This window comes from Acipenser ruthenus, chromosome 8 (assembly GCF_902713425.1).
Source record: "Acipenser ruthenus chromosome 8, fAciRut3.2 maternal haplotype, whole genome shotgun sequence".
In the NCBI taxonomy this organism is placed as follows: domain Eukaryota; kingdom Metazoa; phylum Chordata; class Actinopteri; order Acipenseriformes; family Acipenseridae; genus Acipenser; species Acipenser ruthenus.
This window is the reverse complement of record NC_081196.1, coordinates 63,450,673-63,463,000: the sequence shown is the minus strand read 5'-3', so window position 1 is coordinate 63,463,000 and position 12,328 is coordinate 63,450,673. Positions and strand designations below refer to the sequence as shown.

Here is a 12,328-nt window from a genome sequence, read left to right as displayed (position 1 = left end):
AACTAATATATTCTTCTTGTTTGAATTCACCTTGTATAGCTTGTTCTATTATAGACTCCACATCTAGGTAACCTTTTAAAACATGACAGGTTTAAAAAGTACCCAAACATGTCTTCTCTCCAAGTACAGATGCGCAGCAATGTGTAACCATTAAAGTGTCCCCCAGCAACATTCTGCCCCTAGTGGATGTAATAAATAGCTCAGATGAAATATGAGGAATACCAGTGCAGCACTCTGGTGTACCAGCTTCACTTAGGGAGAAGGCATGCCTGAGAGCTCTATGGGGGGGGACGACAGATCTAAACATCAAGACTGATACAATAGTTCAGATAACTGATATTCTACACCTGTACCAATAAACACAGAAATAAGATGTATTTACTTGTTTTGTCTGTTGCTCCACTCTCCACCAGCACACGGAGGAGGCCACATAGTGTCTTGTTGGCTTCGGTCTGCATGACCTCTGCATGGATTCCTGCAGACAGCGCCAGTGTCTTCAGAAGGTTCACAGTGCTGGTCTGCATCATAGCTGTAGGATGGATGCTTCTTTCAACAGACTCCCCTTCTGAGCACCAGCAAGAGAAAGACAGCATCATCAGAAAACCATCAGCAGACTCAATCACAGTGTTTTACAAACAGCATCAAAGGGAACTGCCTGGGAAACAGCGTTCTCAGCATTCATAAGATAAATGAGCGCTGGAGAGCCCTCCTTTCCAAAGACCTGTCAGGAAAGGATCCTCACCGGCGTCGTCCTCCGTGTCAGAGTCCTCCGCGGTGGACTGGGCAGCAGGTGGGGGCTCGGAGAGTTTCAGATCATACTTCCCTTCCTTCCCCATCCTGTAGGAGTTGGTGCTGCCTGTGTCCCACTGCACCCGGATCCAGCCATCTTCCCCCAGCTCTCCAATCACACGCCCCAGTCCTGGGGGTGGGCCGTCCTTTAAGGGACATATAAAAGTACGTTTCATAAGAACACTTCAGAACAGCAAGTATGGATTTAAGACAGGTGGCCATTTACGCCAGCTACCAAGAAGTGTTGTGTACCAGTGACAATTTAGCATTCTGCCAAGTCTGGCAATATTATCCTGGTGATGCAGTAATACTATGTGGCTTTCATATCTCATGGCAATAGTCACAGAATCCATCAAAGTGGCATTATATAAATCACCCTGATTTAATATCAAGCAAATAACGAATTCCAGTTCCTATTGTTGGCTGTGCTCTCACCTGATCTCCCCACTTCCAGTCGACCCCCCTGGTGACCCTCGTCCCGATTTTCATCATGGCAGAGAGCTCGGGCCCAGAGGCCGGCAGTGGAGTGGGGGCTGCTTCCTTCCTCGACTCCTCCAGCACAGTGGCAGAGGTCCCGTGAACACAACCACTGTCATCTTCAGTGCTGTCACAGCTGGGACCTGTCCGACCAACACACGTTCCAAATTACACAAGGGCTCACAGAATCACCATAAGCAACAGCCCCAATGCATTTAACACAGCAGTTTAGAAAAAAAGTTTTGTAGCACTGTCCCTTAATGAAGGGACGGGCACCATGGAGGTCCAGTGGTTTAACATACCATTAATATCACCAGCAGGATTAATATACAGGTCAAAGGGCAGAGGTCATTTGGATGTGCCTCTGTTTATACACCACATTGTTGCTGAAATGGATTTGCTGGACCCTTCATGAATTAGAAGTCTAGTTTACCCAACATGACTTTCAATGCAGTCCTGCAGTAGTGTATGACAGGGCTGCAAGGTATTACCTATTAGCCGCAGTATGGTCTGCGTCAGGGCCAGCATGCCCGAGTTCAGGAGAAGGCTGAGGCTGTTGGCTCCGTGTTTAAGCGACAGCATGTTCAACATGACCAGTAAAAAGCGAGCTTGGGGAATGGTGCCAAGGCTTGGTCCTGCAGGGTTTTCATTGGTTATGGTTTGCAAAGGAACAGGCTGTACACCTGCAACAGAGACAGGGACAGAAAAAGGGGCTCATTATTAGTGTTTCCAAAAATTGCCTTTGGAAAGGTACTGTATAGAAACACAATGATTTTACTGATAACCCGTCAGCCTGAAAATAGAAAAAAACAACAACTTTTAATTGTGGAGAGTGTACAGTAAATAAAAAATAAATAAAAGGATATAGTAATTGTAATTGGTTATTTCTAACAATGGGATAACGTATGTACTAAATTATGAATTTGTATAAGCTCTATATTAACAGACAGATGTGACTACGACAGATATCGATATATAAAACATATTATACATCAGGTTTACCTGTGATTCAATACATAACTAGCTAGGGAAATGGACAATACGAATGCAACTCATCTAAACTTGATTATGTTATTTATTGTCTTATGTAAAAGAAGATGCATGTCAGCGACAGAGAACCCCCCCTGCCACGGCTGTAATGAAAGTCTCCATGACCTACAGTACACCCACTGCAGGCAGGTATATAAGAAAGTAACAGGCGTGTCCAGGTGTCTCCACATTGTGGCTCTCCACATCACTTGTAAATCCGGGGGGTTTGGGCAGCACCCCATTGTTGTGATTCAGAACGAGTGTAAGGAAACTCATTTAGCTGTTTTAGGGCAAATTACAGCAACAGCATTTCTTGGTCTAATATTCCTTTGACTAACCTGAAACCGAAGAGTGTCTGCTGTACTTTACTAAGCTGGAAGTGAAACACAGACCCCCTGTGGTAAGAGCTATTCACTGTGGCTCTGCTTCATTCTTACCCAGTTCTTTAAACCTGGTGCTGGCAGCCAGCAGGATGCTGCGCACGTTCTGGATCGCCCACGCGTACAGCTTGCCGAAAGTAACTTCCAGCAGCATCCGGTTAAAAGGGGGGATGAGAGCCACATCCTTCAGGCAGTCAGACAGGGGCTCCCTGGAAAAACACATGGGCACAAATTGTACTTACAAAAAAAAAAAAACACACCTGACAGAGTTCCCATGGCTGAAATGAGGTTTGGAAGCAGACGCAAGCACTACAGCAGCTTGTTAGAAGATTCGCTTTCAGATACAATGATGTTCAAACTGACATTAAAACAATAGTTGGTCTCAGTTTGCCTTTAAATTTACTCAACATATGCTTTTGTTACAGTATCAGAAAAAATGGTAAATCACAACCGTACTGAAGTAACGAGGTTAATAAACAAAACACTGTGAGAAATGCAGGATACTCTACCTGTAGAGGAGTGCTTACATTTGAAGTCTGTTTAACAAACGGGAGCCAAAATTCTACTATCATCTCTTGCTGACCTGGGGATCTCTGGCACTGCTCTGGCCTGGTTCTCCTACCTCTCCAACCGCACTTACCAGGTAATCTGGCGTGGAGCAACCTCCACACCTCACCCTCTCTTAACTGGAGTCCCCCAAGGGTCAGTCTTGGGTCCTCTCCTGTTCTCTCTCTACACCCGCTCCCTGGGCCCCCTCATCGCATCCTATGGTTTCTCATACCATTTCTATGCTGATGATGCTCAGATTTTCCTCTCCTTCCCCACCTCTGACTCCACCATCTCCTCCCGTATCTCTACCTGTCTGTCTGCTATTTCCTCCTGGATGCACTTGCATCACCTCAAACTCAACCTCTCTAAATCTGACCTCCTTTTCTTTCCCTCCTCCTCCCCCTCCTCTGATCTTTCTATCTCTGTTCCTCTGGAATCTACCACACTCTCTCCCTCTTCCTCAGCTAAGAACCTTGGAGTCACCCTGGACCCCTGCCTCTCTTATTCCAAGCACATCTCCACTCTGGCACGCACTTGCCGATTCTTCCTGAGCAACATCCGAAGAATCCGACCCTTCCTCACCAACTATGCTACCCAGCTCCTGGTCCAGGCCCTGGTACTCTCCCGCCTAGACTACTGCAACTCCCTCCTGGCTGGCCTCCCTGCGTCCGCCACCCGTCCGCTCCAGCTCATCCAGAACTCTGCTGCCCACCTGGTGTTCTCTCTGCCTCGCTTCGCCCACGCTACTCCACTACTCCGCTCGCTCCACTGGCTCCCGATCACTGCTCGCATCCAGTTCAAGACTCTTGTAAAAAACTGACTTGACACTTCTCTTACATCCTCAGATTTATAATATATTTATTTTACAAGGGCTAATATTAAAATCAATCAATCAATCAATAAATAAATAAACGTTACCCTAGATTGATCCCTTCAGGAGTGAGCCTCTGCCAACCACAAAACATGGCGTACTGCACGGACGGGAGTAGAAAGCTTTTCGAGGAGAGTTTCAGCATGGTGTCAATCCCCTCCAGCCGCACTTCAGCGCGCTCCAGCTGCAGAAAGATAAAGACATGCGGTTTGGTTGTGGCTCCCGCTTACACGGGCCTGACAAGGAGAGCTGGGGTGTGTTCAACAAGCACAGCGCTCTCTACTGCCACCCCATAACAGAGGTTAGCACTCATAGAACGGCAGACAAGATACTGCAATGTTATTAATTATTTTGTAAAAATGTAATTTGCTACTACTGTACGTACAGTACTGACACTGTTTAGCATCTTGAGCCGTGAGTCAGGTTTGTGAAATTATAAAATAGTCCATGTTTCTTTTCTAATACAATAGTCACTAAAAGATTTTTTTGAATATCCAGCGAGGCAGCTCAGAGCTCGACTCGCTACCGTTAGGAAACGCTTGCGGCGTGCGCATCATTCAATACGAAAAGCCACGTAACACCCTGGCACTCTGCTCACTGAACACTGGAGTCGGTATCATGCTGTACATAGTGACGTGCAAAGGTTTTACTCTGCTTGAGGGAATTTAAGATAAAAAAGCAGTGAATAAAATAGATTGGTCCTCACCTGTTTCAGAAGACATTTCCTCATTTTCTCTACATCCAACGGCTCCTCTTTCAGAGCAAATTCAACAATCGTAGCCATGAGTGCAGACTGAGGGAGCGCGCCCTGAACGCTGTGCTTCAGCCACCTGTACCTGTGCACACTGGACACTGTGCTCAGTAAAGGGTGCCACTTGTCCTGGAAAATAAATACATACATTATCTACCTATCCATCTATAGAGATAGAGTTATTTAGGAGTACAGTGCCATAGTACAACAGGAACCTCATATGAAGACACTGCAACTGCACTACCTCTAGATTACAACATTATTGTCAGACGTATAGTGGTGCTTGGCTCTTCGTTTCCCATCCCTCATTTAACAGTAGTACTGAATCTCATGGGCTGGCACCCAAAACCGTCTACATTTACTGGAAGGAGTTCAACTGGGGCTATCAAAGTCTACATCAGTGGTACTCAACTCCGGCCCTTGAGATCCAATCCAGTCCAGGTTTTTACTCCAAGCTGGTTCTAATGTAGGTAATTGAAGCTGTTGAGAGGCAATTTACTAATTTGGGACCTGGTTGGAATAAAGACCAGGACTGGAATAAATCTCGAAGGCCAGAGATGAGTATCACTGGTCTACATACTGTGTAAACCAGGGTTGTCCAATCCCGGTCCTGGAGGGCCATTCCACTCCAGGTTTAACAGGTAACAGGAGATCATTAACTGCTTTAGGATCTAGATGGAGGTTTAATTGGTTGAATGAAACAATTTAGAACCAGGTTGGAACAAACACCAGGAGTGGAGGGGCCAGCTTTGGCTACGCCGGGGTAGACTCTGTAAGACAGCGATTACCTTGGGCGTTATGACTGGCAATGTCTTTTTATCCGCGGAGGGAGGACTGATTGGGACCACGCAAGGACCTTCCGAATTGGTTTCTTCATTTTCAATTTTAGATTCTTCTACGTCTGCAGATTCAGATTTCTTCGGCCCTGAGGAAGGAAAATATCAGCACAGGGTTAATACTCTGGTAATGAGAAATAAATCTTACAGCATCCAGGGGGTTTACAGGGGAATGGTGTACCAGAGCGTGGTTAACAAGGTGCAGAGTGGCAATAACATGGCAGTGAAACTGTAAAAGACATCTTTGAATAATTACTGACACAAAAGGGTTGATTTTTATTTGTACGATACCAATGATCCAATTTGACCTAAAGAATTACAGAATACAGGTGTGTACAGAATCTCTCAAAGTTAGGTCTTTATCATTCGGAAACCGAAAAGTCACAGGACCGCAACGCGGCCGTCTTCTTACGTAAAAAGTGAAAGAAGCTGTTAAATTTTCTGTAACACTGGAAACATGAAGTCATCATCTCAATAGGGTTATGAGATGTTAGCAGCAGCTGGACAGCGGCTTCACAAAACGTATACAAGCTGCCTTCACAGGGAAGTCCATTGAAATGTTCTGGTCTCCTAGTTTCAGTAAAGCGTAATGTAGATGTACCACTACTAAAATATGTTGCCTGGGGAGTGTCCCTTACAGGAATAGGTGTGGTTTGATTGCAATGTAAATCACTGCAAGGTAACCTCCTCGGAGCCCTACCTCTCTTTCTCCTCCTGTCCCGGATCAGCTTCTGTGTAATTCTCTTCCACCGCGGCAGGGAACTGAGAAGCTTCAGCTTGGACATGATTGAGAGGTGGTTGCTGACAGCCGGCCGGAGCTCGTTAAACAGGAAGCGGAGTCGCTCGATCACAGGAGCACAGACCTCCTTGTAGGAGCGTCCCTGTTCCTGGTGAGTCTGAAACAAAGCAAAATACACACGTACAATACCTGCAGCTAGAAAACAAAGCAAAACACACACGCACAATACCTGCATATAGAAAACTAGAAAAGACCATTTCAATCATGAGCTAATCATAATTGAGCTAAACATTATTATATCATTATTTTAATTTACAAGTAAGTTGGCAGTCCTTGGTTGAGGGGTGGTATTAATAGATAAAGGTGTTTTACCTTAATTAAGGAGCACTTTGCCTGGTAAACCATGCGGCACACATTGGTAACAGACTTGGGTAGCGTCCTTTGCTTTCCTTGCTCCACCCCCAGAGCGCTCTGATTGATGAGTGACAGAGCCACGGGACCTGCATTACAACACGTACAAAGCTGGTTAGACACCCAGGCCCAAGGGAACAGCACCTCAATCACTCTCTTTAAAAGAGACAAAGGGAGGGCAAACTGCACCTCACACATCAAGTGGGGGTTGCTGCATATTGACCCTTCTGCATAGTTTTTATAAGTACACAATACAAACAAAATGACCTTTTCAACAGGAGTACCTAATAACACCATTTATGAGTGGCCCAGTGCAACGTTCAGGTGACAATGGCAGGTCCACTCAGCTCAATATTGACAGATGTGCAGTCTAATTATTTATTTATTTCTTAGCAGACATCCTTATCCAGGGCAACTTACAATTGTTACTTACAATTACCCATTTATACAGTTGGGTTTTTACTGGAGCAATCTAGGTAAAGTACCTTGCTCAAGGGTACAGCAACAGTGTCCCCCACCAGGGATTGAACCCATGACCCTCCGGAGCCCTAACCACTACTCCACACTGCTGCATTTTTAATACATGCCAATGCAACCAGCGTGCATTAATACGATGTTACTACTCTCACAGCAGCAAAGGGGAGGCAAAATAATATATTATTGATAAATAGGGCCCATAGTTTCCTACTCGTCTCGGGACGCATACTAAACTTATTCTTATTAAATGTTTCAATCAATATTAAAATGGTAAATATCCAAGTCTTTAAAGTCCCTTCCCATTTTGTTTTCCAAACTTTACTTTGACTTTAGTGAAGCCAGTTCCTCCTGCCACCACACTGTAAATCCACATGCTGTGCAGCAGGTATTAGGGCCAGGGTATCTCACAAGAACATGAGAAAAGTTTGTGAAAGAGAAAAAAGAGACCATTGGGCCCATCAAGGCTCGTCCCTTGTTAGCACAGAATCTAGTCTTGGATCCTACTAATTCACCTGGTAGGCTATTCCATGACACTGTGTCAAAAAAGTGCTTCCTACCTTCTGTTCTAAACTTACTTTTACTCAGCTTCCATTTATACCCTCGTGTTCTCTCAGTGCTCAATTTAAAGTAGTGTCTTGAGTTAACTTTTTCTACACCATTTATGATTTTAAAGGACTTCAACTCAAGTCTCAGAGTCCTGGGGAATTCCACACGTGGGTTTATAGTGCAGTAGCGGCTTCACCCGAGTAAAAGAGAGACGGTCCAGCGCAAGACAAGGGGCTGCTGTTGGGCTGCTGAGAAGAAGCGAGGAAATGATTCACCTAAATCCTGATGCTTGAGAAGACAGCAGAGCAGCAGCCGGCCCACTTCCTCCACAGGGTGCTCGAGGGGGAAGATGATGGGTGTGATGAGGTGGTACTGTTTGCAACAGCGCTCAATCTGACAGAGAAAATCCTGCAAAATAAACATATAAAAAAAAGGGGGGGGTTACTTTATTTATCATGGAAGAATGGCATCATCTAAACAGTGTCAGATCTTAATACTGCTGGCCTAAAACATATACATGTGATTCAGAGGATAAGTGTTTAAAGTATCAAGGGCTGTGTTTTCGGCAGTGGGTTTGGTGTTGTATGTTAGTTCACGGTTGTAAGATTATCAATCCATGATGAAGACTTCAGATATTGTGACAGAAAAGCATCATTAGAAGGGCTGAAGCAGAACTGTTTCCATTGCTGGGATTTTAGCGGTTGAATGAAGACAGGAAAGTCAATGGAAGGGACAGGAAATGCACCTTGACGGTGTGATCCTGTATGTTGTTATCAGCGATGGCTTGCAGAAAGGGCTGGGAGTGGTCGCTCAGGGTGAGGCGGCGGGAGTACAGTTTGGATTTGTCGGGGGTGGTGGAGCCCAGTGAGCTGCAGTGGTCTTCATCCTTTTCTTCGTTGTAGTTGTAATGGATCTGGCTGGTCTGCAGCCCTCCAGAGAAAATGGAAGACTGAAGCCACTCTGTCAAAACAAACGGAGCATGCAGGATTAGGGCTCACACAAAACAATTTGTTTAAATTTGAACGTGTCTATTTAATGGACTACAGATGGCCTACGTATCTACAGATGGCCTATTTATCTTGCTCTTAATTGTATTATTAATTGTATTATTACTTGTACTGTGATTCTTGAAATGTATTTTTGTTTACGACTATAAGTCGCCCTGGATAAGGGCGTCTGCTAAGAAATAAAAAATAATAATAATAATAATAATAATAATAATAATAATAATAATAATAATAATAATAATAATACGTAGGGATGGTGATAAGGATCCCGTTGCACAGCAGTTTGATCCAATCCAAAGCAGTTTGACACACCTGAGCTTGCTACCTCTACACACTATGGCTAATCAAGCTCGTATTAAAATCTGGAATGGGTGAAACTGCTAAGCAATAGGAGTCTTATTTCCATCTGCGCTATGCGCAGTTAAAAAAAAAAAAAAGCTAAAAAGTGACCCTGAGCAAGTCACTTAACCTCCTTGTGCTCCGTCATTCTGGCGAGACGTTGTTGTAAGTGACTCGGCAGCCAATGCATAGTTCACATACCCTAGTCTCTAAGTCATCATGGATAAAGGCGTCTGCTAAATAAACAAATAACCAGTAACTAATGGGAGTACGGCCGTTTATTCAAGGAGGCCGCAGTCCTTTTTATTTGTACTGAAAACACAACATTCTATGTGGGTTTACTGGCTGGCTCAGTTCAGGGGACCCTGCAGACACTTACTGGCACATTCTATCTCCATGGCAGACAGCGGTGTGCTCATTGCTAGGTAAGATGCATGTAACCCCAGCAGAAGGGCCAGGTTTCTCTCTGTGTCCATCAGAGGAGAGGACAGGCTTCCCAGGTCAGGAGTGTTGACCGTCTCCTGGTTAGGCTGCAGTAAATGAAAAGCAAACAAACAGACCAATTGAATATGCAGTACTACATGGCATCCGACACAACGCTGTTCTATCAGGTGCCCCTTCTATTTAAATATTCCATCAACAGATTCAAGACAGCCAGCAGAAAACTGGCAGTAACCACAGAATATTGCTGCTTGTGTTTTTATTATTTGTATTTGTCCGCCCAACTATAGAAATAGTTATCTGCTAGAACACACTGGAAAGGGTCTTTTCCAACGTTAGTGAATTAAACGACGGCAGGATTGAGATCTGCCCCTGCCTGCATGGTTTCTCAGCAGAATAAGTTTGACTTCAAAGCTGCTGTATTTTAGTGTAAGGTTGCTTAGTATTGGGATGTCTTCAGTTTTTCAGTACTGACAGAAGTGTCCTGGAATATCCATCACACAGGTCAACAGAACTGCAATATCCACCACACAGGTCAATAGAACTGCAATATCCATCACACAGGTCAATAGAACTGCAATATCCATCACACAGGTCAACAGAACTGCAATATCCACCACACAGGTCAATAGAACTGCAATATCCATCACACAGGTCAATAGAACTGCAATATCCATCACACAGGTCAAACAGAACTGGAATATCCATCACACAGGTCAACAGAACTGCAATATCCACCACACAGGTCAATAGAACTGCAATATCCATCACACAGGTCAATAGAACTGCAATATCCATCACACAGGTCAAACAGAACTGGAATATCCACCACATAAGTCAATAGAACTGGAATATCCATCACACAGGTCAATAGAACTGCAATATCCATCACACAGGTCAATAGAACTGCAATATCCATCACACAGGTCAATAGAACTGCAATATCCATCACACAGGTCAATAGAACTGCAATATCCATCACACAGGTCAAACAGAACTGGAATATCCACCACATAAGTCAATAGAACTGGAATATCCATCACACAGGTCAATAGAACTGGAATATCCACCACACAGGTCAATAGATCAGGGGCCCACTTGCCTCCATGTACTGGCCAACACAAAAAGCCTGCATGGAGGCCCTGGTGTCTTCAAACTGGAGGGCAGCTTCTAAGGCAACAACAGGGTCCTCTCCTGCAAACTGGGCTGTAAATACAATGAATAAAAAGTATGTTAAACAAAAGGTTTGAGATGCTGAATGTCCAACAGCAACTAATATCAAATATCAGCAAGGTAACTGGTATATTTTGCCTGGGTTATATGACCTGTAAATATACAAAGCCTACAGGTTCACTTTACTTACTGACCACAGAGTGTTTTATACTCATACACTGCAGCAGTGTCATGCATCAACAAAACAAAAAGTTGCATGACTTTCCTCCCCTCTCATCGATTACTCTGGACTCCGATTCACATCCCCTCTTTACTATGAAGCAATGCTACCAGTAGGAAGATACTGCACATGTGTATTTCATCAGACGCTTACCCAGAACGCTGTTCCCAGTCAAGGACTGCGCCTGGAAGTCTTTAATATCGTACACCTTGCCGTCAATCACAGTCCAGAAGCCCCCGTCCTTGTTGTGGTTTTCCAAGTCCGCTTTGCGGATTAACGACACTTCCTCGTTATTCCTCGAGCTCTGTCCTGTGAAGAATGAGCCTGCCGCAGCAGATCAATAAGTAGTTACATTCTTGGAAAGCCGGAGAGCTGTATGCAATAACTCTTCCAATATCACCAGCAGGGTTGGGGGTAATTCCTGTTTTTTTAATTGCAATTTTTAAAATAAATTTCCAATTCCAATATTGCATTCCCTTTTAATCAATTCCAACACATCATTGATCAGAATTGCAATGAGTCGTATTCTGTTAATGAGCTTCTCACAGAGGCAACACGTGACTGACTTTGAAGTCGCCGTTAGTCAATGAAAGCAGCTGAACAATCCCAACAATACTGTCTCCAAAATACAAATTCCTTCAAAAAGGAATTGGAATAAAAAAAAAAACAGGAACTGACCCCATAGCATCCAAGAAGATTACAAGTTTGCCTGAATAATGCAATAAAAGCTTTAACTGCTGTACCACTAGATCACATGACTGTGTGAAACCGAGACGTACCCATAATCCCCGGCCAGGCCAGGTCTTCGTTGTCGTCTCTCTCTCTCCCTGGAGCCAGGTGATTGAATCTGTCTAGGGGCTCCAGCAGGTCTGCCAGTAAGGGGATGGCTCCAGTCTCCTGAATCAGCCCTGCGTTCTTAGTGAGCAGCAGCACTGTGCTCACCACCAGCTCAGGAAGCAGCACCCCTGCAGGATCAGCAGTAACATTTCTATGAGAGCGTGTCTGTGTACTCTGTAGGGTACAGAGTGAACACAAGCCGGCCAATGCACCAGCTATTATTCACCACGTGCATGAGGCTTGCCTTTCAATCCTGTGAATTCAGTGCTCATGGAAGGACTATGGCACTGGTCAGAGTGAGTTCAATGACAGGATATGCCTCTCTCGGAGCTCTGCGGGTGCATCTCAGTCCTGACCTGGACACACGCCTTGCAATTCACATCAAGGGCTCCCTCAAGCAGAGATACCCAATTGAGTCAAATTGTACAGTGGTTATGTGATGTGGACCGATGTCCA

General features: G+C 44.6%; 1 protein-coding gene across 5 annotated transcripts in view; it reads right to left on the bottom strand.

Annotated features, from left to right (window-relative positions):
- The window catches only part of LOC117405886 (E3 ubiquitin-protein ligase HERC2), a 71,407-nt gene that overhangs the window by 37,640 nt on the left and 21,439 nt on the right, over window positions 1-12,328 (bottom strand). For 4 of the 5 annotated variants that reach the window (XR_009329431.1, XM_059029469.1, XM_059029471.1 and 1 more), the window contains exons 23-38: window positions 11,815-12,000; window positions 11,189-11,359; window positions 10,745-10,848; window positions 9,581-9,731; window positions 8,601-8,815; window positions 8,131-8,263; window positions 6,794-6,921; window positions 6,383-6,578; window positions 5,635-5,771; window positions 4,802-4,975; window positions 4,143-4,279; window positions 2,733-2,884; window positions 1,758-1,949; window positions 1,225-1,409; window positions 743-935; window positions 383-565 (exon numbers count right to left, since the gene is read on the bottom strand). Coding sequence is in view for 4 of the 5 variants with exons in the window: in XM_059029469.1 (XP_058885452.1) it covers window positions 383-565; window positions 743-935; window positions 1,225-1,409; window positions 1,758-1,949; window positions 2,733-2,884; window positions 4,143-4,279; window positions 4,802-4,975; window positions 5,635-5,771; window positions 6,383-6,578; window positions 6,794-6,921; window positions 8,131-8,263; window positions 8,601-8,815; window positions 9,581-9,731; window positions 10,745-10,848; window positions 11,189-11,359; window positions 11,815-12,000 (2,637 nt within the window). In the remaining variant the exon portion in view is untranslated. The remainder of the gene's footprint in view (window positions 1-382; window positions 566-742; window positions 936-1,224; window positions 1,410-1,757; window positions 1,950-2,732; window positions 2,885-4,142; window positions 4,280-4,801; window positions 4,976-5,634; window positions 5,772-6,382; window positions 6,579-6,793; window positions 6,922-8,130; window positions 8,264-8,600; window positions 8,816-9,580; window positions 9,732-10,744; window positions 10,849-11,188; window positions 11,360-11,814; window positions 12,001-12,328) is intronic. The other variant, XM_059029472.1, reaches the window with a different exon arrangement.